Source organism: Rhinatrema bivittatum, chromosome 1 (assembly GCF_901001135.1).
Source record: "Rhinatrema bivittatum chromosome 1, aRhiBiv1.1, whole genome shotgun sequence".
Classification (NCBI taxonomy): Eukaryota; Metazoa; Chordata; class Amphibia; order Gymnophiona; family Rhinatrematidae; genus Rhinatrema; species Rhinatrema bivittatum.
This window is the reverse complement of record NC_042615.1, coordinates 433,422,363-433,447,924: the sequence shown is the minus strand read 5'-3', so window position 1 is coordinate 433,447,924 and position 25,562 is coordinate 433,422,363. Positions and strand designations below refer to the sequence as shown.

Genomic DNA, 25,562 nt, shown 5'->3' with positions numbered 1-25,562 from the left:
TGCAACGACGAAGTATATGGAGTAGTGTCCTCTTCATTGCTCCAAGGCGGGAACTGGGACAATAGCCCCCAGCTCTGACAACTGGACCGTCTGATGAACTGCTTCCCGCACGGGGAGGGAAAAAATCTCAGGTGGGGAAGGCGAGCAAAATCTAAAGCGTAGCCATCTTTTATCACTGATAGTACCCACTGGTCTGTTGTGATTGTGATCCAAGCCTCGTAAAAGAGGGACAGCCTGCCCCCTACCTTCGGGACTGAGGGATGGACCGGCAGGCCATTATTGAGTCGACTTACCGCTCGGGGCTGAAGAGGTGGAAGCAGGTCTACCAAAGCGTCTTCCACGAAAGGACTGAGACTGCTGCCTACCGCCTTCCGAACGAAAGGAGGAAGAAGGAGTAGTGGGCCGAGAGGACCGAGGGTTATTACTGCTCCGAAACCTGGAACGAGACGAAAAGGATCCCTTAGACCTTGACCTGTCCTCCGGCAGACGGTACCCTTTTTTCTCGCCTAGTAGTTGGATCATGTCATCCAGTTCCTTACCAAAGAGCAGTTTGCCCATAAAGGGAAGGGAACCCAGACGAGACTTGGAGGCCCCGTCCGCTGACCAGTTCCTTAACCACAAAAGATGTCTGGCTGAGACCGCGGACACCATAGAACGAGCCGAAGTGCGGAGAAGGTCATGCAGAGCATCCGCACTGTAGGCAACCACCGCCTCCAGACGCCCAGCCTGTCTGGCTTCCTCCTCAGAGAGGCCCTCATTGGCTAGAAGCTGTTGGACCCAACGCAGGCCGGTCCTCAAGGCGAAGTTACTGCAGATCGCCGCCTGGGCCTCCAGCGCCAAGACTTCGAAAATATTCTTCAACTGGATTTCCAACTTCCGATCCTGACAGTCCTTCAGCGCCGTGGTACCCGTAACTGGAATGGTCGTCCGCTTTGTCACCGCTGAAACCGCCGTGTCTACCTTCGGTACTCTCAGAACCTCTAGCGCTTCCTCCGGCAAGGGATAAAGCTTATGCATGGCCTTCGTCACATTCAGCCCCAGATCCGGAGTATCCCTCTCTCAAAAGAGCAGGTCCGTCGAGGAAAAATGAAAGGGGAAGATTGTGGGGGGCCCACTCAGGCCCAACAACACTGGATCCATAGAGCCAAGTCGAGACTCCTCAGGAGGTATTGCTATTCCCAACTCCTCCAAGATGGCAGGAATAAGGGGGCCCAACTCATCTCGGCAAAAGAGGCATATGACCCTCGGGTTGTCTCCCTCCGACTTTTGGCCTTGTCGCGCCGCCCCCTGCATGGGAATGCCCTCTCCCTCAGCCCCCCTCGGGGGCGGAGAGGGAGCCTCCTGACCCTCAGTGTCCTCCGAAGTGTCTGAAGGATCCGTATCCTCCCGGGATGGAAAAGCCCGCAGTGGCCGCTTAGCCTTGGAGGGTCCTGCTATGTCCTTCGGTGGTGGGTGAGCCTTGGGCGTCGAGGGTGGTGTCCCCTGGGGCTCGGGCGGAGGCGGACGCCTCTTAAGGGCCTTGCGGGCTTGAAAAGCCCTATGCATGGCTAGTATAAAACCCGACGAAAACGAGGTGCAGGAGCCCTCCGAATCCGTGTCCGTATCCTACGCTGTCCCCCTCCCTGCGGCCGCTGAAGGGGAAGGAGGTCGGGAAGCCGGACGTTGCGTGGAGAGGGAGGGGGAGGAGTCCCTGGGCCTCTCCACAGTCGGCGCAACAACAACGGGTTCTGGCGGTAAAATGGCGGGTTTTCCCGCTCTCCTCCTGGTGGGCTTGGAGACCGGCGAGGATTGCGTTCCCACCGCGATCGCCAACGACGTCTGCCTAACACCCCCCGAAACGCACCCGATGATTCCTCGCCTCCCAGGATCCAGGCTGAACACAGCGCATCCCGCGAGAGGTGCGCGCTCCCGGATCTGCAGGATGTGCAGGCCGTGCCATGTGGCATGCCTGCTCCTTCTAAGCCTGACAAAAACCTGAAAAACCAGAAAAAACGCTCGCCGGTAGGGAGGGGGGAGGGATTGGGTAAAAAAAATCGCAGCTGCACTGAGTTCGGAGGATCGCTGCAAAAGAATTAAATATCTTTTTTTCTTTTTTTTACCTCACCGGCGCTGTCCCCCGACGAGTGCTGGATCGGTCTGACTGGGGTGAGTGAGCCGGGCTCCCCGGTATCACCCCGACTGGGCTTGGATCAGTGGGGTCCTCAACCTCTAGCCCCAGCAATCTGCTCGACCAGGGGGGATGGCCCTCTCAGGACCTGGCAACCCCCTGGGAGTACAGACAGTTCCTCTACTAAACCTGTGAGAATAAAACAGAAAAGTAGAGCATTTTTTTTTTGTAAACTTAATTGAGAGGAATAAGGGAGAAAAAGTACACTGACTATCTATTCTGAATTTCCCTTAGCCAAAACCTTCTCTTTCTATTTTTTTTTTTTTTTTTAAACCAGGCTATGAGCTATGCACCCAAACCACCTGCTGGAAACAGAAATACTGACAGGCTGTGGGTAGCACCCCAGTATATATGGCAGAGCCTGATTTGCTCTGTTTCCATCTGCTGGTGCGGAGGCATAACCCAGGAGTCTGGACTGATCCGGTACGTACAGGGAACACTCCTTTCTGTCCCTCACTAACCCTCCATTCCTCAGTCTCTCTCTTTTCACCTGTCTATCAGCTTTCCATCTCCAGCTCCCACTCTCACCCCCAGCTGAGCCCTCCCATTTCCTCCTGATTCAACCACAGAGGTATTTATCTATGGATCCCTACAAGGTTCAAACTTGTGCCGTGAGATCCACACGGGCCCGCAGAGTTGTAGAAGGGCTTGTTCGAAGCCCGCAGGGCTCCCTAGATTCAGTGTTCCACGGTTCAAACAAGGGATGTTTCAGCGTGGGGCTGCAGGTGGATGGAGGTGCTGGTGTTTAAGGTGCAGCACGAGAGGCTTAGAGGTGCGCTTGGGGAAGGGGAAGAATGGGAATGAGGAGGGAGAGAAGAAGAAAATGAGAGGAGGGCTGGTGCGGCTTGACAGAATCTAAAGCCGGTGGTGTATGGTGCATCCCCTTTTCAAAGGCGGGGATGTGCACGAACAACTTTGCAGTATAGACTTGACTCCCCTGCTCTCAGGTGCTGTGCAGGTAGCTAGGTCTTTAGGATCTTTCCCAAAACAGCTGACAACTGTGGTTCGAGAGCTGGGAGTTCACGTGAGCTGCTGAAACTCAGGTGCACGCTGAGCGCTAGAAGTGGGATTGGAACCTGATGTGGCAGCTGGGGCCCTGCTGCAGGCTGACAAAGGCTTCCTGCTCTCTTCCCAGATGAGTGTTATGCTCTGTACTTGAGTGGTTTCCTTAATCCTACATTTGTCTCTGATTTCAGGAATGCTGTGTAGTCCTCTTTCCAGACCCCTTTCAGAAGTTATTACTGAGTAGAGATGTGAATCGGAACCGGAATTGCTTCCGATTCCGGTTCCGATTCATATCATTAATTTTTTTTTGTGCGGCCCGATCGCGGTTTTATTTATCGGCTGCACCCGAGCCAATAAACAAAAAAAAACCCACCCGACCCTTTAAAACTTTCCCTTAGCTTTCCCCACCCTCCCGAACCCCCCAAAACTTTTTAAAAGTACCTTGTGGTCCACTGGGTGTCCCGGGAGCCATCTCCCGCTCTCGGGGCCGCCGGCTGCCACTAATAAAAATGGCGCCGATTGCCCTTTGCCCTTACCATGTGACAGGGTATCCGTGCCATTGGCCGGCCCCTGTCACATGGTAGGAGCACTGGATGGCCCGCGCCATTTTTAAAGATGGCGCCGGCCGTCCATTACTCCTACCATAGCGATATTAAGTTGCAGGCCCCAAAAATAAAAAAAAATAAAAAATCTTAAAAAAAAAAATCAGCCCGCGGCTCGCGGGTTGGAAGATGGATGCTCAATTTTTCTGGTGTCCATTTTCCGAACCTATGGCTGTCAGTGGGTTCGAGAACCGACGCCGGTAAAATTAGGCGTTGACTGTCAAACCCACTGACAGCTGCCGCTTCTGTCAATAAGGAGGCGCTAGGGACGTGCTAGTGTTCCAACCGCCTCCTTATTACCGCGGGCCCTCTTTTGAATACTCGATCGTGTGCCCAGGAGAGTGGCCTGGGCACACATCGGGAGAGCGGGTGCTCACCTCGGAGCGACGGCTCTCCCCCTCATTTTACTGTATCGGCCCAATAGTGATAGAACTTCCAGGAGGGGTGGGTAGTAAATACTTTTAAATAAATAGAAGGAAGAGCACATCTGAGCAGGACCACAAAAAACAAGCACAAATAAAACTGGAAGTGAGGTAAACCTCAATCGATTTTCAGAACAGTGTATTCATGAGGCGTTAACTAAACTTAAAGTAGATAAGGTGATGGGGCTGGATGAGTTACATCTGAGGGTACTAAGGGAACTTAGAGATATCCTGGCAGCTCCGCTGGCTGACCTTTTCAATGCTTCCTTAAAATCTGGAGAAATTCAAGAGGATTGGAAAAGGATGGATGTGGTTCCAATTCATAAAAGTGGAAGCAAGGAGACAGCTGGGTATTACAGGCCAGTTAGTCTGTGGTCAGCAAACTAATGGAATCGCTGCTAAAGCAGAGGATAGTGCAATTTTTGGAAACCTATGGATTGCAAGATCTGAGGCAGCATAGTTTTACCAGAGGTAAATCTTGTCAGATGAATCTGATGAATTTCTTTGATTACGTGACCAGACAGTTGGATCAAGGGAGAGCGCTAGACGTAGAGGTAGATCTTAAAAAAGTATGCGTGTGTACTTTTGTTTGCCCGACCGGCGCAAACAAAAGGCTGCGCAAAATCGGCAGCCTTTTCGCACGCCAAGCCATGCAGCCTGCCTCTGTTCCCTCCGAGGCCGCTCCGAAATCGGAGCGGCCTCGGAGGGAACTTTCCTTCCGTGTCACCCCACCTTCCCCTCTCTAACCCACCCTAGCCTTAACTAAATCCCCCCCCACTTTTGTTGTGCAAGTTACGCCTGCTCGAAGCAGGCGTAACTTGAGCGTGCCGCCTCGCCATCCCCCGGCACAGGCCGCAGTGCTGGGGGACTCGGGACCGCCCTCCCGGCCCGCCCCCGAACCATCGCCACGCCCATGGACCCACCTTGGACCGCCCCTGACCCCCAGACACGCCCCCGGACACACCCCTGGACTTCCGACACGCCCCCAGACCCGCTCCTCCTGCCCCTTTTACGAAGCCCCGGGATTTACGCTCATCCCGGGGTTTTGCGTGTGCCGGCGGCCTATGCAAAATAGGCGCGCTGGCGCGCGAGTGCCCTGCACGCATAAATCCTGCTGGATTTACGCGCGCAGGGCTTTTAAAATCTACCCATAGTGTACTTGGATTTCAGCAAGGCCTTTGACATGGTTCTGCACAGAAGACTTATAAATTAATTGTATGCCTTTGGTATGGATTCTAGAGTGACTGGATAAGAAACTGGCTGAGTGGTAGGCAACCAAGGGTAGTGGTAAATGGAGTTTTCTCTGAGGAGGGCAATGTTGCTAGCAGTCTGCCTCAGAGAATGGCCCTTGGACTGGATCTTTTCAACATTTTTGTGAGCACTGTAACAGAAGGGTTGTCAAGAAAGGTGCAACTTTTGGCCATTGATACCAGAAAGCCAGGAAGGAGTGGAAAACATGAAGAGAGATGTAATGAAGCTCAAGGAATGGTCTAATATCTGGCAACTAAGATTTAATGCTAAAACTGCAGAGTAATGCATTTAGGATGCAAAAACCCAAGGGAAAGGTATAGTATTTAAGGTGAAATCCTTCTAAGCACAAAGGAAGAGCTGAATCCGGGGGTAACTGTATCTAATGATCTTAAGGTGGACAAAGCGACTGTAAAAGCCAGAAAGAATCTTGGCTGCATAAGGAGAGGAATGGTCAGCAGAAAGAGAGGTGATATTGCCCCTGTATAAGTCTCTGGTGAGACCTCACTTGGAATACTGTGTACAATTCTGGAGAACACACTTTCAAAATGATATAAACAGGATGAAGTTGGTCCAGAGGGTGGCTACTAAAATGGTCAGTGGTTTTCGTTCTAAAGCATTTGGGGATAGAGTTAAAGATCTAAGCATGTACACCCAAGAGGAAAGACGGCATAGGGGAGATATGATACAGACATTCAAATATCTCAAAGGTTTCCATGCACAGGAGATGAGCCTTTTTCAATAGAAAGGAGGATCTAGAACAAGGGGGTCATGAGATGAGGTTCAGTAATCTTGGGGAATATTTCTTTACAGAGAGGGTGGTGGAGGCATGGAACAACCTCCCAGTGGAGGTGGTGGAGACAAAACCAGTATCTGAATTCAAGAAAGCATAGGATAAATACAGTGGATCTCTAAGGAAGTGATGAGAATTATAATGCTAAATTAATTGGACAGATGGACAGACTGGATGGGCCATATGGTCTTTTCTGCTGTCATGTTTCTATTTCAACAACAAACCTGACACCAGACTTTGATAGCATGGTAAAGCGGGATGACCAACTCCATTGTTCACATTAAACAAAGAATGATAGCGGTAAAAATAAGTTATCATTCTCTTTAAAATTTGCAATATTGATTTATGGTTGTGCATCTTTTAGTAGTGAACTAAAGCCTGAAAAAAATTTGGTAAAATCGGATTACAAAATGTCTTCAGCCTTTATTTCAATACTGAAAGATGCATAACTATAAAACAGTTGTATGGTTTTGTGCACATGGTTGTGTATCTTTCACTATTGAAATAATGACTGAAGACATTTTGTAATCTATTATTGTAGGAAATTTTCATCATTCTTTATTTCATTACTGAAAGATGCATAACTATAAAACAGTTGTATGGCTGTGCATCTTTCAGTAGTGAAATAAAAGGCAATTGGCAATACAGCTGTATGGTTTTGCATCTTCTTCTATTGAAATATAGACCGAAGAAATTTTGTGATCTTCTAGCAAATTTTCGTTATTCAGTACTGAAAGATGAACACTATAAACAATTGAATGGTTGTGCACATGATTGTGCATCTTTCAGTAGTGAAATTAAAGTCTGAAGAAATGTATTCATTTCAGGCTTTGTATCTTTCAGTTGTAAATAAAGAAAGAAGTAAAACAATATAAGTACTCTTTGGGTATTTTTTTTTTTTTTTGTTTTTAGTGTTGTCGCTCGACAATCTTCTGAGGGGGTCCTCCCAAGGAAATCCAAAGGGGAACCCCCTCAAGGCCCCCATCGCAGACAAGAACTTGTATTATGGCCCTAACACAAAAATGTTTGCCCACCCCTGGGCTACATCATATTTGGGGAAGGTCAGTAGCCTGATTATACCGAGAGAGGCATTGTGCTTGGGGCAAGTGCTCTTCTCTTCTCCCCTGCCTTCCCTTCATCCTGGCAGGTTCTGGGCCCATGGAGTGAAACAGTATTATGGCACACTTAGGGCAGTGGCACCTATGGCTTTGGCCACATTGGCCTTAAGATAGCTATGGCTCCTGATAAATATAACTCTAGTTATACTGGGCCAGTACTTATACTGGAGAAAGAACACAAGCATTATTACTCTTATTATTTGATCATTTAGACTGTTGATACAGTTGATTTATTAGTCAATAATTCCAGGATATAGGTGAGCCCAGAAAGAAAATAAATTGGAAATAGAGGGAATTGAGATCTCAGATCTTCTTTAAAAAAGATCTTCTTTAAAAAAAAAAGTCAAGTTTAAAATATTCTAAACTTTTACTGGATCTCTAAATTGTGTAATAAAACACTGAACATCTACTATTTAGCTAAACTGCCTGACAATTTGATGGGATTTAGAATTCTTATTCTCAAAGTTCCCATTTGAAGCTATGGAAGTGATAGATAAACACTTGGAAGAATTGTAAAGCTGTTTTTTTTCCTTTAGAATGTTGAGCAGCATCTTGTCAGTGTAAGAGAAAGTGAACTATGTTGTTTTAGTAATATGACAAGAAATAAAAAACACTTTTTGGATTTGCCTGCTGGCTTGGGGCTTGGACTGGCCACTGTCAGAGGATGCTGGGCTTGATAGACCTCTGTCTGGTCAACTTGGCTCTTCTTATGTTCTTATCTTCTTTTGTGCTGTCTTCTGTTGCTTTATTTATAGATATATTGGGGCCAATGTAATAAGCTGTGGTGTTCCTGCTATGCGTTTTCCTGTGCTAATCTTATGCATGTGTATAATAACATGGTTAGCGTGGGAAAAATGTGCGCACAAACCCGCTCAAAAAGCCACGGCTGCTTTAGCATGAGTCCATGCTAATGCCATGCAAAGGAAGTAATTAATTATTCATGGATAATGCAGAGAGCCACGCTGGCATTAATGCAGGTTTTTTTAAGCGGGATTTTTAGCGCCTGGGTCAGGACAGGAGTTAAGTTTAAGCGCCTGTCTGGAGGTTGAAGAATTAAGCAGCAGAAGCCAGAAGAGAGTTCTGAGTGGGAACAGGCACATGTCAGAAATGCTGAATGCTAACCTTGGCTTCACTTTTTCCTGGCATGTCTCTCTGCATTGTGAAACATGCAGTTGCTGCTATACCTTTGAATAGATAACTCCTGACGCCATGGCCGGCTGCATCTGGATGACAGTCTCTCAGCTGAGTCAAAAAATGGGAGGCTCTGAGGCAGATGCAAGCCTTGACATGGAAAGCCTGTCTTTCAAAACTTCCTTGTGACCTTTTATAGTCCCTTCCAAATCTCTGCTGTATTTCCCCCACCATTATAGCTCTCACACGATCAGTGATGGATCATGAAGGGGTTAGACATTACTCTACCCACTTTCAGTCATTCCCAGACCCCTCACTCGCGCTACTGTTATGAAAAGGGAAGGTTTTCAACCGAGAATCAGTCACGAGATCACCACATTAATGTGGGTTTATGCAAGATTTATTGCATAGGGCCTTCAGCATGCTTTGTAGCGTGCATATCTGCACAGATATTTGTTATGCGTGGATTTTCTGTGCGGATCTAATTTGTATGCCATCCCCTTAATATATCCCAATGTGCTAAAAAAATATTTCTGAAAAATAGTGCCAATTTCACCATGGGTCTTATTACATTAGCCTTATTGTGATTTCATAGTCTTTATTCCTAGAATATTCAGCAGAGTGATTTTCTGCTGCCATGCTTTAACCTTTCCAGCATTGCAAGACACCTACAGAAACCTGCTATCTCTGTAGATCCACCTTAAGGAGGTGGGATCTTCCCAGAATGCACTGGGAAAGCATGGATTCTGCTCAGGAGATTTGGTTGCACTGACTGAGGAGCTGTAAAGAGTGGAAAAGACTCAGAATAAAAGCAGGAATTTTCTGTCTGTCTAAGACTGCAAGTCTCCACACCAGATCAGTTCAGCCACTTACTATCTTACGCATCTTTCTCAGCATCTGAGCAGGAAAAGCCTGAATCCATCCCCGCAGCTGCAGAATTCAAAGGGAAAAAGGAAATGTCTGTCCCGGTTTCTGAGCGGGTAAGAGATTCTTCTGTCTTCTTGTGTACAGAGCACCAGCACTTAAATGAAAACTTTTCTCTGTGCAGCTCTTCCAGTCTTCTCACTGCACAATACAAAGATCTTTAGGTATCTAGGAAGGTTTTAGTTCTGGTCACTGTGAGATCACAGAAATACACAGCCTCAGCACTCTTACTGCCTTCCAGGGCCGGAGGAACCACTAGGCGAGCTAAGCCTGTGCCACTTCAGGCGGCAGAATTTTGAAAGGGCAAAAAGTGCCCCTTCAAAATTCTGCCCAGCCCCCGCCTCACCCTGCTTCCCGTGCTCCCCTGGTGAACCAACGGAGGGCCCGGGAGCCTCGGCTGCCACTAACCAAAATGGCGCCGGTGGGCTTTAGCTCCTACCATGTGACAGGGGTTAACCAATGGCACCGGTAGCCCCTGTCACATGGTAGGTGCTGAAGGCCACCGGCGCCATTTTGGTTAGTGGCAGCCGACGACCCGGGATAGGCAGATCGCTTCCGGGCTCCCCGCTGGACCAGGTGTTTTGTGAGGGGGGGGGAGTGGCGGCATGTGGGCCCTGCCCATGGAGGCGGGGATGGGGGCTGCGACCGGGGGCGGGGATGGAGGCGGCGCAAGGCTGAAGGTGCCTAGGGCGCCTAATCCCCTTGCACCGGCCCTGCTGGCTTCGCATGTGAACTCGCCAGCCTTTATCCCTCCCACTCTTTCTGCTGCTTTTTCACCATCCCATCCATGTGTGTTGATGCATGCCCCTCCTGAATCAGCCGGCACCAGCAGTGTTTCTGTGGAGACCAGACAATCTATACAAAATACTGGAGATTTAAGGAAAAGAGAGCGCTTCTGCTATAATCCAGAGATTTGCAACCAAGAGTACTTGTTAGCTTGTCAGAAGGTACACATCCGGACCACCATTACACAGGACAGGGGAATTGCAGAAAATAACCAATCACCCCTGTCCAACAAGCAATAACTTCAAGCAGGAGAGCCTGGCTTTTTTGTCAGCTGTAACGTTCTGTCCTGCTACACAGGAGAGGGGAGACAGAGGCTGCTATCATTAGCACAAAAGGAGTAGGAAAGACAGCTATCTATAGAAATGAAACAGAAACAGCAGTCATTGGAAGGGACGGTTTGCTCGTCCTTTGTACTATCTCCGTATTTCATGAGCTTCCTGGGTGGAAACCGAGAAAGAAACAACTGTGGAGCAGAAAGCACAATTTCCATACCCCTGTGCTACCTGCTGTCTCTGCTTTAGCCCCTCAGCTGGCTGCTTCTCCGGAGTCCCTTTACTCCCAGGCTTTGTTGCTCTGTTGCTGCTCTCTAGTTGCCTTGGCACCAAAACCAACTTTTGAAAATGATTGTGGGGAGCTAAACTCAAGGCAAATTTAACCTTCCCTGGACACAATACAGGAGTTTGCATAGCACTGAGGGTGATCGAGCAACCAGACAGCTGGCACCTATGGCCATGGGAGAAAAGCCAAAATGGAGTGAAAAAAGAGTGGAGAAGAGGCTGGGAGCTGCAAGAGAAGGCTTGTGGGTGGTGCTTAATCAAGGGATGTGAAAGAGTAATATGTAGAGAGAGAGGTGGAAGAATGGGTGGGATTAGGAGGTGTAGGGAAGAAAAATCAGAGCGAGGAAGATTGAGATATGAGGGAAAAGCCAGAGATAAGGAGAGGGAAGACTGGGAAGTCTGGAGAAAGGGTCACAGAGAAGGAGATAAGAGCACAAGATACAAACTGGGAGGACTGAAAGCAAGCAAAGAAGAGATGGAGCGCACAAAGGGGTCGAAAGGGGAATTGACGGGGAAGTGGAAAGGTGGGACATGGGGAGGAGAGAGGTCAGCAGAGAGAAATAGTGGGAGAAGAAAGATGTAAAGAAATGAGATTAAAGAAAGATCTGAGAGACAACTGAGAGAGAGAAATGAAGAAAGAATGGCACACATAGAAAAAGAAAATGGCAAGGAGAACCAGGAAACAAAGTTGGAATATTTAATGCTGAAATGAGTAGCATTCGCTAAGGAATAGATTTTAAAATTGATTTGCATTAGACACAAATTGAGAATTTGGGGATGGGGTAGGGGTGAATGGGTTTTATGTTTTGTTACTGTCTAACTGATGAGCAGCATGTAAGACATACCAGACAAACCAGAACTGAGAGAACTATGGCATGTGGGCCAAAATTGGTCCATCAACTTATGTTTCCAGGCCCACCAAAATACAATATCTAAAGGTAAAGACTGTTCCCTGTATGTACCTGGATCAGTTCAGACCGCTGGGTTATGCCTCCCTTCCAGCAGATGGAGTCAGAGAAAAAAGCTGAAAAGGCACCCCTTGATATCCCAGTGCGCCACCTGCGATCCTTCAGTATTTCTCTGACTCCAGCAGATGAAGGATGCCATAACCTGCGGTCCTGATCCTTTTCCAATTTTTGATTCTTAAACAAGTGAAAGGGGTTTTGCGCCCCTAGTTACATTTGACTAGACCAACTTTTAGTAAGTACCTTAGTACTTTTGGTAGGTACCTTAGTAAAAAAACCAAAACAAAACAGTAAATAAGCAAAGGAGTACAGATCCTCCCAAGGGGGAGGGGGGGGGGGGCGTCTCTCCCCACTTGGTAGCAGGCAAGGCTGAGTTTGGTGCCTTAGAGTCTATATATCCGGAGATTTTTTGGCCAAAGCCTGGTGAGGGGGATTTACCAGAGGGCCGGTCCCTTCCCCCCCCCCACCCCCAGCGATCCAGAGATGCTTAATTCCTCTGGTGGCAGCTCCTATTAATCTGTTGTGCCCAGGGACACATCCTTCCCCTGGTTGACCGACACAGTTTAAAAAAAAAAAAAAAAAAAAACCCCAAAAATAATAAAAAAGCAAAACAGAGCCTGTTTTCGATCTCCCGGGTCTCCGGAGGGGGTAATTTTTTTACCCAGCTGCTTTTTCCGTTGCAGCTCGGCCTATTATGCTGCGGGGAGCGCATTGCTCCGCCTATGGAGAGCCGGCAGCGCGGCTCTCCTGCGAGGGACTTTGCTCGCGCTGTATCCCGGGGGTGAAGGCCCTTCTCAATCACCTGTGGCAGGCAAAAGAACATCTCTGACACGATTGCGAGGGTTAGACAGCAGTCTGCCGGCTCAGAAACCACAGCCTGCCCCGTCCCCGAGAAGCGTGGGAACGGCAGCCATTTTACCTGACTCAGTCTTCGATGCTGCACAGGGCTCCAGGGGAGGGGATTTCCCATCGTAGCTTTCTCCTCCTAATTTAAGCCCTGAAAGGCCTCGTGGTTTGGGGCTTGATTTCCCCGCCTCATCCCACCTTGCCTCCGGGAAGGGGGCTTAAAGAGGCAGCACCCCTGTTCCTCGCAGTTTGTATTGTTACTACACAAGGCTTAAATGGAGGTAGAGGCAGATTTGATTTTACAGGATTCTCTGCCAGCAAAGCTCCCTAGACCAGCAGAGGGTCCAGAGGCTCCTGGGGACCGGCTTACCCGTATGGCTTCTGCCGCATTGGTACCACCACCCTCTATCCTCCCAGATCCCGCGCCCCAAGATCCTCCGTCTGCGGACACGAGCGATGATGTTGACAATGCCGCTCCAGTTGAAGGGGGTGACCCGTGGGTGCTCCGATTATTTTGCAGGGAGGAGCTGGCCCCTTTGATCTCTCATGTGCTAGCGGAACTCGATATTCTGGCTCCGCAGCTAGTGGCGGAGCCTTCCTTGGGGGATCCAGTTCTGTCGGGTCTTCGGGCTCCCCCTATAACTTTTCCCTTTCACCCAATGCTATTACAGCTTATGACCAGGGAATGGGATGCGCCTGAAGCCAGTCTGCAAGTTAGTAGGGCCATGGAAAAGTTTTATCCGCTTCCGGATGAGTCCTTAGATCTTCTCAAGATCCTTAAAGTGGACGCGGCCATTTCTGCAGTTGCCAAGTGCACAACGATTCCAGTTACGGGAGCGGTGGCGCTTAAGGATCTCCAGGTTAGGAAACTGGAGGTTCTTCTCAAAAGGATTTTTGAGGTGTCTACGCTTGGCGTGTGGGCGGCCATCTGCAGTAGCCTCATGCAGAGAGCTACCCTTAGATGGGTACAGCAGTTGCTCACAGCTCAGGAGCGCTACCCCCAGCGGAGGCAGAACAGGTGGAGTGTATGGAGGCGGCGGTAGCTTATACAGCGGACGCCTTGTATAATCTTCTATGTACCTCCTCGCGAACAATGTCCTTGGCGGTGTCCGCGAGAAGGCTCCTCTGGCTCCGCAATTGGTCGGCTGACGTCTCTTCCAAATCTCAGCTGGGTTCCTTCCCGTTTAAAGGAAAGCTTTTATTTGGAGATGATCTGGAACATCTCAGTAAGGCCTTAGGGGACAATAAGGTTTACAAACTCCCAGAGGATAGGTCCCGATCTTCTCGGCCCTTCAGCTCATCTCGGAGTCATTTTCGGGGTCAACGCTGTTTTCGTGCGCATAGAGCCCCATCCTCGCTTCACGGCAATTATCGACGAGGTCCCAGGCTTGTGCTCATTCCTTTTACGGTAGGCGGCTTCCTCGTGATGGAGCCTCCAACGGCTTCTCTGCAAACAAGTCTACCCAATGAAGGTGCGCCGGACCATTTCTTCGTTCCAGAGATCGGAGGTCATCTCTTTCTATTTTATGAGGAATGGGTCAAGATCGCTTTGGATCAGTGGGTTCTAAACATTGTAGAACACGGTTACGTTTTTTAAAGGCGCTAATCTTTAAAAAGGAGAGAGAGCAGCTTTTAAACTACAACAAAGGGGAAAGCCGACAGTCACTCAGCAGCGCATGGTTCGGAGAGAGGTAGCTTCAAAGGATACTAATGATGCATTAGAATTAGGGCATCCCGACAGTGAGGTTCCAATAATAAGAAAAGTAGTCCAAGTGCCTGTACCTAAAAACTCACCTGAGCTAAAAAATTCTAACTTATCCCTATCAATTAAAAAGCAGAATGAAAATACAAACCAAAAGCAAACTTTGAAATGTTTGTATGCTATTGCCAGAAGTCTAAGAAGTAAGATGGGAGAATTAGAATGTATAGCAGTGAATGATGACATAGACTTAATTGGCATCTCAGAGACATGGTGGAAGGAGGATAACCAATGGGACAGTGCTATACTGGGGTACAAATTATATCGCAATGACAGGCAGGAGCACCCGGGAGGCGGTGTGGCGCTTTATGTCCGGGATGGCATAGAGTCCAACAGGATAAACATCCTGCACGAGACTAAATGCACAATTGAATCTTTATGGGTAGAAATCCCTTGTGGGTCGGGGAAGACTATAGTGATAGGAGTATACTACCGTCCACCTGGTCAAGATGGTGAGACTGACAGTGAAATGCTAAGAGAAATTAGGGAAGCTAACCAAATTGGTAGTGTGGTAATAATGGGAGACTTCAATTACCAAATATAAGAAATATCTCTTTGTATGCGAACCCTCGATTTGTATAAACATAAATCTGAAATGTAGTATCATGCTCTTTTTGTTTGTGAATGCTATACCTTTTCTTAAACTTTCTTCGACTTAATGTAACTATATTAGTAATAAATTAGGGACCGTCATACCACCCACTGTGCTTTCAAGTTAGTACTTGTATTTTGCACTTTGATGGGTCCTCTTTAATCATAGGTCCAGAAAGTCCAATATTCAAAGCGAGCCTTTTTTATATACTTTTTGATTTTTGCTTAAAATATAGAAGATACTACTTTCCTTAATTGATCTCGGAGACAGTGGTCCGATGCGCGCGTTTCGCGGCAAGCCAAGATAGAAAAATAGCGTCTGGTCTGAAATCATGAGGGACCCTAAATTCACTAATTTAGTCGCCCACAGCACATCCGATGAAGTGATGCGAGGAGCACCGTACTAAGAAAGTCAGCTAAGTCCCGTTCCTGAGTGATGTCAAGAGCACTGGGCTAAGAGAGTCAGCCGAAACACGTCCCTGATGCAGCGGACCGCGAAACGCGCACGTCGGAACACTGACACCGACATCAATTAAGGGAAGTAGTATCTTCTATATTTTAAGCAAAAATCAAAAAGTATATAAAAGTCTTGCTTTGAATATTGGACTTTCTGGACCTATGAATAAAGAGGATCCATCAAAGTGCAAAATACAAGTACTAATTGGAAAGCACAGTGGTCCCTAATTTATTACTAATATATTTACATTAAGTCGAATAAAGTTTAAGAAGAGGTATAGCATTCACAAACAAAAAGAGCATGATACCATTGAAGTCTACATAAATCAGACTGTTTCTGATTTATGTAGACTTCAATTACCCCAATATTGACTGGGTAAATGTATCATCGGGTCACGCTAGAGAGATAAAGTTCCTGGATGGAATAAATGATAGCTTTATGGAGCAATTGGTTCAGGAACCAATGAGAGAGGGAGCAATTTGAGATCTAATTCTCAGTGGAGAACAGGATTTGATGAGAGAGGTAACGGTGGTGGGGCCGCTTGGCTATAGTGATCATAATATGATCACATTTGATTTAATGACTGGAAGGGGGACAGTAAGCAAATCCACGGCTCTCATGCTCAACTTTTAAAAGGGAAACTTTGATAAAATGAGAAAAATAGTTAGAAAAAAGCTGAAAGGAGCAGCTACAAAAGTAAATAGTGTGCAAGAGGCGAGGTCATTGTTAAAAAAAATACCATCCTAGAAGCACAATCCAGATGTATTCCACACATTAAGAAAGGTGGAAAGAAGGCAAAACGATTACCGGCATGGTTAAAAGGGGAGGTGAAAGAAGCTATTTTAGCCAAAAGATCTTCATTCAAAAATTGGAAGAAGGATCCAACAGAAGAAAATAGGATAATGCATAAACATTGGCAAGTTAAATGTAAGACATTGATAAGACAGGTTAAGAGAGAATTTGAAAAGAGTTTTTGCCTCTACGACCAACTTAACAGTAAAAACGTTTTAAAATATATCCGAAGCAGAAAGCCTGTGAGGGAGTCAGTTGGACCGTTAGATGATTGAGGGGTTAAAGGGGCACTTAGAGGAGATAAGGCCATCGCAGAAAGATTAAATGATTTCTTTTCTTCGGTGTTTGCTGAAGAGGATGTTGGGGAGGTACCCGTACTGGAGAAGGTTTTCATGGGTAATGATTCAGATGGACTGAATTAAATCACTGTGAACCTAGAAGATGTGGCAGACCTGATTGACAAACTGAAGAGTAGTAAATCACCTGGACTGGATGGTATACACCCCAGAGTTCTGAAGGAACTAAAAAATGAAGTTTCAGACCTATTAATAAATATTTGTAACCTATCACTAAAATCATCCATTGTACCTGAAGACTGGAGGATAGCTAATGTAACCCCCATATTTAAAAAAGGCTCCGGGGCGATCCGGGAAACTACAGACAGGTTAGCCTGACTTCAGTGCCAGGAAAAATAGTGGAAAGTGTTCTAAACATCAAAATCACAGAACATATAGAAAGACATCGTTTAATGGAACAAAGTCAGCATGGCTTTACCCAAGGCAAGTCTTGCCTCATAAATCTGCTTCACTTTTTTGAAGGAGTTAATAAACATGTGGATATAGGTGAACCGGTAGATGCAGTGTACTTGGATTTTCAGAAGGCATTTGACAAAGTTTCTCATGAGAGGCTTCTAGGAAAAATAAAAAGTCATGGGATAGGTGGTGATGTACTTTCGTGGATTACAAACTGGCTAAAAGACAGGAAACAGAGTAGGATTAACTGGACAATTTTCTCAGTGGAAGGGAGTGGGCAGTGGAGTGCCTCAGGGATCTGTATTGGGACCCTTACTTTTCAATATATTTATAAATGATCTGGAAAGAAATACGACAAGTGAGGTAATCAAATTTACAGATGATACAAAATTGTTCAGAGTAGTTAAATCACAAGCAGATTATGATAAATTGCAGGAAGACCATGTGAGACTGGAAAATTGGGCATCAAAATGGCAGATGAAATTTAATGTGGATAAGTGCAAGGTGATGCATATAGGGAAAAATAACCCATGCTATAGTTACACAATATTAGGTGCTATTACCCAGGAAAGAGATCTAGGCGTCATAGTGGATAACACATTGAAATTGTCGGTTCAGTGTGCTGTGGCAGTCAAAAAAGCAAACAGAATGTTGGGAATTATTAGAAAGGGAATGGTGAATAAAACGGAAAATGTCATAATGCCTCTGTATTGCTCCATGGTGAGACTGCACCTTGAATACTGTGTACAATTCTGGTTGCCGCATCTCAAAAAAGATATTGCGATGGAGAAGGTACAGAGAAGGGCTACCAAAATGATAAGGGGAATGGAACAGCTCCCCTATGAGGAAAGACTAAAGAAGTTAGGACTTTTCAGCTTGAAAAAGAGACAGCTGAGGGGGGGGGATATGATAGAGGTGTTTAAAATCATGAAGTCTAGAACGGGTAGATGTGAATCGGTTTTTACTGTTTCGGATAATAGACTAGGGGGCACTCCATGAAGTTAGCATGTGGCACATTTAAAACTAATCGGAGAAAGTTCTTTTTCACTCAATGCACAATTAAATTCTGGAATTTGTTGCCAGAAGATGTGGTTAGTGCAGTTAGTATAGCTGTGTTTAAAAAAGGATTGGATAAGTTCTTGGAGGAGTAATCCATTACCTGCTATTAAGTTGACTTAGATAATAACCACTGCTATTACTAGCAACTGTAACATGGAATAGACTTAGTTTTTGGGTACTTGCCAGGTTCTTATGGCCTGGATTGGCCACTGTTGGAAACAGGATGTTGGGCTTGATGGACCCATGGTCTGACCCAGTATAGCATGTTCTTATGTTCTTAAAGGCCTAAAAGGTTAGGGTGTTCAGCTTGGAGAAGAGATGACTGATGGGGGATATGATAGAGGTCTACAAAATAATTGAAGGGCTTGAACAGGTAAATGTAAATCAGTTATTTAATCTCTCAGATAATAGGACTAGAGGGCACTCCATGAAGTTAGCAAGTAGCTCATTTAAAAAAAAATCAGAGAAAATTCTTTTTCACTCAACACATAATTAAGTTCTGGAATTCATTGCCAGAAGATGTGGTTATGGCAGTCAGTGTAACTAGGTTTAAAAAAGGTTTGGATAAGTTCCTAGAGGAAAAGGCCATAAACTTCTATTAATTAATAAGGAATACCATCTTGGGATCTACCATCTGGGTACTTGCCAGGTTCTTGTAGCCTGGATTGGCCACTGTTGGAGACGGGATGCTGGGCTTGATGGACCCTTGGTCTGACCCAGTAGGGCATATCTTATGTTTAGATTTTGCTCACCCGCTGTGGGATCTTTTCTTGGTGTCTCCTTGTGGGCCTCTGACAAAACAGCAGGTTTTACTCCAAACCCTGTGTCGGTTGAAGGCTCTGGGAGCGATTGTTCCGCCGGCCGAACGTCGAACAGGCAGGTACTCCATTTATTTTGTGGTCCCCAAGAAGGAGGGCTCCTTCCGTCCGTTATTGGACTTGAAAAAGGTCATTAGGGCACTTTGGGTACCTCGCTTTCGCATGAAGACTTTGAGGTCCGTCATTGCAGTCGCCCACAAAATAGACTTTTTGGCCTCTTTGGATCTGACGAAGGCTTACCTTCACATAGGAATCCAAGAGCATTATCGGTGGTTTCTGCTGTTCATGATCTTGGGCGAGCATTACCAGTTTCAAGCGCGTCCGTTCGGTTTGGCGAAGGCTCCCTGCGTTTTCACCAAGGTGATGGTGGTAGTGGCAGCAGCTCTCAAGCGGGAGGGAATCTTAGTACACCCCTATTTGGACGACTGGCTCATTTGGGCAAAGTCGGAGGACTTTTGCAAGGTGGCGGTTCAATCGGTATTGCATCGTCTTCAGTCGCTCGGATGGTCCCATGCCAAGTGTTGGATTTCCTGGGAGCCCATTTCAGCACAGTTGTGGGCAAAGACTTCCTTCCTCAAGAGAGGATGGACAAGCTGATAACTCAGGTTTGCTGTCTGTTGGCCCTCCCCTTGCCCAAGGTATGGGACTATTTGCAAGTTCTTGGCTCTATGGCATCTACTCTGGAGTTGGTCCCTTGGGCTTTGCTCATATGAGATCTTTGCAGAGGGCGTTGCTTTCCCGCTGGGACCCCAAGTGCAAAGAATTCCACTTACCTTGCCCCTCATGGATCCCGCCAGGACCAGTCTTGAATGGTGGTTAGTTCCTGAACACTTACAATAGGGGATGGACCTGGAGAATCCCCAGTGGCTGATTGTGACAATGGATGCCAGCCTCTCTGGTTGGAGGGCGTTTTGCCAGTAGCGATCGGCACAAGGCCAGTGGGCAACTCAAGAGTCCAAGTGGTCCATAAATCGTTTGGAGACGAGAGCGGTTAGTCTAGCACTGCGCAGCTTTCTCCATCTCGTCCAGCATCGGTCGGTAAGCATTCTATCAGACAACGCGACAACTGTGGTGTACATCAGCAAGGGGGTACAAAAAGTCGGCCAGTGGCCGATGAAGCGGACAAGCTGATAGTCTGGGCGGAACGCAATCTCGCCCAGTTGGCGGTGTCTTACATAGCTGGAGTGGACAACGTGCAAGCCGATTTTCTCAGTCGCCAATGGCTAGACCTCGGAGAGTGGGAGCTGTCCGAGGAGGAGATGCAGCTCTTGACTCGTCGGTGGGGAGTGCCCTGGCTGGATTTGATGGTAACTCATCTAAACGCAAAGGCGGCTCGATTTTTCAGTCGCAGAAGGGAGCACAGGGCGGAAGGAGTGGATGCCCTGGTCCTTCTGTGGCCCCACGATGTGCTGCTCTGTGTTTCCCCCTTGACCTCTGGTGGGCAAAGTCTTGAGGCGAATAGTCTCACCAGGGGTCGGTTATCCTCGTGGCCCCAAAGTGGCCACGCAGGCCGTGGTTCGCAGACCTTATCAACTTGGTGGTAGACGGCCCTTTGCGTCTCGGTCACCTTCTGAATCTACTTCGACAGGGTCCAGTATTTTTCAATCAGGCAGCTCACTTTTGTCTAGCAGCTTGACTTTTATGAGTGGAGACAGTTGAGAAAGAAAGATTATCCGGTTGCGGTTATTTCCACTCTTCTCCTAGCACGAAAGACATCTACTTCGCTCACCTACGTTCGGGTCTGGAAGGGTTTTGATTCATGGTGCAGCGGGTTGAAAGTTTCCCCGCAGAAAGCCATTATTGTGCACATTCTCGCATTCTTACAGGACGGCTTGAAGAAGGGATTGGCGTACAGCTCGCTCTGGGTTCAAGTAGCAGCGCTGGGCTGTTTAAGAGGTGAGGTTGATGGTATGTCCCTTGCAGGACATCCAAATGTGGTGCGTTTTTTGAAGGGGGCCAAGCATTTACACCCGCTGGTGCGTCCAGTGTGTCCTTCATGGAGTTAGAATCTAGATCTCAGAGGGTTGTACGGTCCCCTCTTTGAGCCTCTCAAGCGAGCTACGTTGAAGGATTTAACACTCAAAGCGGTGTTCCTTGTGGCTATCTGTTCGGCCAGAGGGATATCTGAGATTCAAGCGTTGTCCTGCAGAGAGTCGATTTTGCAGATCTCAGAATCTGGGTTTCACTTAGGACAATGCCTTCTTTTCTACCAAAGGTTGTTTCGGCGTTTTATGTGAATCAGTCAGTAGAGTTGCCGGCCTTTCCGGGTTTGGATCGGAATTCTCCTCAGGCTCATGATTTGTGGAAACTAGATGTTCGGAGGGTACTTCTTCAGTACTTGGAAGTGACTAACGCTTCTCGATTGTCAGACCGTCTTTTTGTATTATGGACTGGTCCTAAGAAAGGACATAAGGCATCCAAGGCTACTATTGCCCGATGGTTGAAAGAAACTATAGCTTCGGCGTACATATGTCATGGGTGACAGGTGCCGGATGGTCTTAAAGCCCATTCCATCAGATCTCAAGCAGCATCTTGGGCAGAGAGCCAATGTGTTTTGCCGCAGGAAATTTGCAGAGCAGCTACTTGGAAATCTTTAAACACTTTTGCTAAGCATTACCGTTTGGATGTCCGAGCTCCGGATGTCGATTGTTTTAGCAGCAGTGTGCTTCGAGCGGGACTTTCTGGGTCCCATCCCAGTTAAGGCAGCTTGGGTACATCCCCACGGTCTGGACTGATCTGGGTACGTACAGGGAAAGGAAAATTGGTTCTTACCTGCTAATTTTCGATCCTGTAGTACCACGGATCAGTCCAGATGCCCGCCCAGGGGTATGATGTTCTGATAAGTCTGCTCGATTTACTTATTTTTTCTGCAGTGTTTGGAAGACTATGAAGAATTAGAAAAAAAATATAAAAGTATTATGCAATTTTCACAGGTTATAGTTAAGATAAGTTCCCTTGGTCTAGTCATTGGTTGTTAAATTTTCTTCATTCTGCTTTGATATTGATTATACTGAAGGATTGCAGGTGGCACACCGGGATATCAGGAGGTGCCTTTTTAGCTTTTTTCTCTGACTCCATCTGCTGGAAGGGAGGCATAACCCAGCGGTCTGGACTGATCCGTGGTACTACAGGAATGAAAATTAGCAGGTAAGAACCAATTTTCCTTTAACAAAAATATTTTCTTCATTCTTTATGTCAAAACTTTTTATTATGAACTGCCTTCAATCTTATATACAATTATATTATTGTAATACAGTTTTCTGGTTGTGCATATTTCAGTTTTGAAATAAAAGGCTGAAGAAAATATCAGTAAGCTCTCAAATGCTTACAAGGGCTCCAGGAAACATTAAAAGTTGAGAAGCACTGCTAGAATCTACTGGAGAGCTGAAATCACTGACAGAGGCCATGTGACACAGTTTATTACACTCACATTGTAATGAAGTTGGGGAGAGAAGGGTTGAGGGTGTCCTGTTTCTTTTTCCAGGCATCGGTCACATTCAGTGATGTCGCTGCTTATTTCTTGGAAGTGGAGTGGGACATTCTGGGAGAGTGGCAGAAGGAGCTGTACAAGAAGATCATCAAGGAGATTCATGGCCTCCTCATGTCACGGGGTAAATCTGCCTTTTCTATCATCTGGCAGCCATAGACACATTACAGAATGGGTGCTGCCATTTTATCAGGACTGGAAAAATGCCAGGTCCCATGGGGACCTAAAATTTAGGACCTGGCTCCTGATCTCGTCTCAGGTTCAACAGGAGCTGCTGTGGCTCTCCAGGGCCCAGTAAAAGACACCACTGCCACAGGCCTGGCAAAAGATGCCGTGCCCTATTACAAAAATTATACGTTCAGCTGGTCTTATATGAAACCTTTAGTTTAAGTCTGTCTCGGTTTTTCCCTACAACCAAAGCTGACGCAGGGGAACAGGAGGAAAGATTTATCTTTCTGATTCCCACCTGAGAACCACAACTTCAGTGTAAGAGCCCAATATGTTAGCTCTGCATTAGGTAACTGTACTGTATAACATGTAACCCCTATAGATGGTAACCAGATGATTCAGATCAAATATCCCCAGCCTTTAGATAGCATTATCTATATATCCTGGGACTTGGGTTTTTCTTCTCAGATGATTTTAAGAAGCCGGGACTCCTCTCTTTGTAGGAGAGCACCTGCTTGCAGAGAAGATTGACATCTGCAATTCCTCTACCTAGGAGGGTCATGAATAGAAATGACTGTGCCAGAAATCTTCCAAGGTTTAAATGTCGGGCTGCAACCTTGGCAAGTTTTGTCAGACAAATGCATCCCCAATGATTCCCCACCATGCATCCCCCCTCTCCATCAGAATAGGAAACAGATGAAACACCCTGTGGCTCCACAAGTACAAATAGGAAATGTAATTTTGCTATTTTTTATTGACAGGATATTCAATTCTTAATCCTGATGTAATATTCAAGATTAAAAAGGAAAATGAGAACTATTTCACTGAACACTGTGAGTGGGAGGGAGAAGAAAACATGAAGGATCCCCCCATTAGTAAGTAAATGTTCTGGATTTAAAGGACTTTGCATTTTCAGAGCATAGAAGATGGGCTATTAACACCAAAAATTTGGAGACTTATAATCCATTTCCTAATATAATATACACAGGTCCTCAGTGAATCTTTCTAAACATGTTTTTGTTTTCTCATCACAGCCCTTCCAGTTGTAACGTCTGTGTTCTCACTGAGCGTTAAACAAGAGGAAGATCTGCCCTTCACGGATCCTCCTGAATCGGAGATGATTGAACAGATTAACCATCCTGTCACAAGCAAGTATCAGATGCCTCCTGGCTACCTTCATTAAGGTCAGCCAGTGCCATTTAGATGTTCAGCACAGACAGGACAAAAGTCAGTCAGCCTCTCTCTTTAGCCCCGTGTTTCCTTTGGATGGGTGAGGCTGGCTGAGGGTCACCTGACAGGGTTCCGGGACTGAGGCTGGTGCAGGCGATGCCAGGGTGAACATGTCTAGGTACAAGGATAGATTTGGGCAGGTTCCAACTCTAGGCACTAATTCAGTGCCGATGCCATGTTTTCCTTCCTGCTTCGCCCCCTGGACCTCTGCTCTAGTGACAGAGCCCTCGCAATACAAGAGCAAGGAAGCAAAGCCTGAGCTCACAATCCCCGTCCTCTCACATGGAAGCATAAAGAAGGTTGGGTTGTGAGTTTACGCTTAGTCCCTACGCACACTGCAGTGACAGGATTGTGCTGCTGGAGCCGAGGGCTGGAGAGAAGGAACAGTGGCAGAGGTAGTGGGACTGACACCTTCAGAGCTCTGGAGTAGAATTGTGGTTTGGCAGGGGGGCAGGAAATTTTCCACCCCCTCATATTTTGCAACCCTGTGCACAGCCCTTGCATAAATCCAGGCCTGACAGTGAGGGCTGTAAATGCTGGAGGTATAATGGGAGGTGTAATTAAGCTTTTTGTGTTGCTGGTGGTTCAATCAAATTGCGTTCCTGGTCATATCCCAGATCACTCCAGACAAGTGGGTTTTGCCTCTCTTCCAGCAGATGGAGGCAGAGAAAAAAAAACTTTCCCTGTACATACCAGGATCAGTCCAAACCGCTGGGTTATGCTTTCCTTCCAGCAGATGGAGTTAGAGAAAAAAGCTGAAGGCACCCCTGATAACCCAGTGTGCCACCTGCGATCCCTCTGTAATTCTCTGACTCCAGCAGATGAAGGAAGGCATAACCTGTGGTCCTGATCCTTTTCCAAATTTTGATCATTAACAAGTTTGAGAGGTATTTCTTTAAATCCCTAGTTACCTTTGGCTAGATCATCTGTCAGTCTAAAAAAAAAAAAAGACCTCCCGGGGGGGGGGGGGGGGGGGCAGTCTTCCCCCCACTTGGTAGCAGGCTAGGCTGGGCAGGGCGCCCTATAGCCTATATTCCCGGAGATTTTTTGTGCCTCAGGGCGGTTCCTCCCCTCCCTAACAATACAGAGAAGTGTAATTCCTCTGAGAGTCCAGGGATTCATCATTCCCCTGGTTTGCCAGCATAAATTAAAAAAAAAAAAAAAAAGAAAATAATACAGCCATAGCCGGTTTCGATCTCCCGGGTCTCGGGAGGAGGTAATTGTTTACCTGGCGATTTTCTCTGAGACAGCTCGGTTGGCCATGCTGCGGGGAACACGCTGCTCCGCCTGTGGAGAGCCGGCAGCGCGGCTCTCCCGCGAGGGACTTTGCTCGCGCTGTATCCCCAGGGGAGAAGGCACTTCTCAGTTACCTGGGACAGGCAAACAACCATCTCTTCCGCGGTCATGGGGGTTAGAGAAGAGTCTCCCTGCTCACAAACAGAGGCCGGGAACGGCGGCCATCTTGCCTGATTCAGGCTCTGATGCTGCGCATGGCTCCTCTGCTGCTTTCTTCTCATAATTTAAGCCCTGAAAGGCCTGCGATTTGGGTACTGACTCCCCACCTCGTCCCTCCTTATCTCCGGGGGGGGGGGGGTGCCTTAAAGAGGCAGCACCCCTTTTCCTCTCAGTTTGTATTGTTATTGCATAAAGCTTACATGGAGGTGGAGGCTGATTTGAATTTACAAGATCCTCCACCTGCAAAGCTCCCTAGGCCTTCAGAGGGTCCAGAGGCTCCTAGGGTCTAGCCACCCCTTATAGCTCCTGACATTATGCCACCATCCCCGGCGCAGCCAGATCCCGATCCTCCCACGGGCGATGAGGTTGACAATGCTGCCCGGTTGAGGGGGACGACCCACTGGTGCTCAAGTTATTTTGCAGGGAGGAG

The 25,562-nt window shown here is 47.1% G+C and overlaps 2 protein-coding genes across 3 annotated transcripts in view; one reads left to right on the top strand and one right to left on the bottom strand.

Annotated features, from left to right (window-relative positions):
• Positions 1-25,562, bottom strand: part of LOC115092963 (zinc finger protein 567-like) — a 1,005,854-nt gene that overhangs the window by 428,895 nt on the left and 551,397 nt on the right. The gene's annotated exons all lie outside the window — the stretch shown is intronic.
• Positions 9,212-25,562, top strand: part of LOC115092993 (oocyte zinc finger protein XlCOF6-like) — an 86,254-nt gene continuing 69,903 nt past the window's right edge. The window contains exons 1-4 of the mRNA XM_029604547.1: positions 9,212-9,466; positions 22,277-22,403; positions 23,209-23,322; positions 23,482-23,595. Of these exons, the coding sequence (XP_029460407.1) occupies positions 9,443-9,466; positions 22,277-22,403; positions 23,209-23,322; positions 23,482-23,595 (379 nt within the window). The 5' untranslated portion in view covers positions 9,212-9,442. The remainder of the gene's footprint in view (positions 9,467-22,276; positions 22,404-23,208; positions 23,323-23,481; positions 23,596-25,562) is intronic.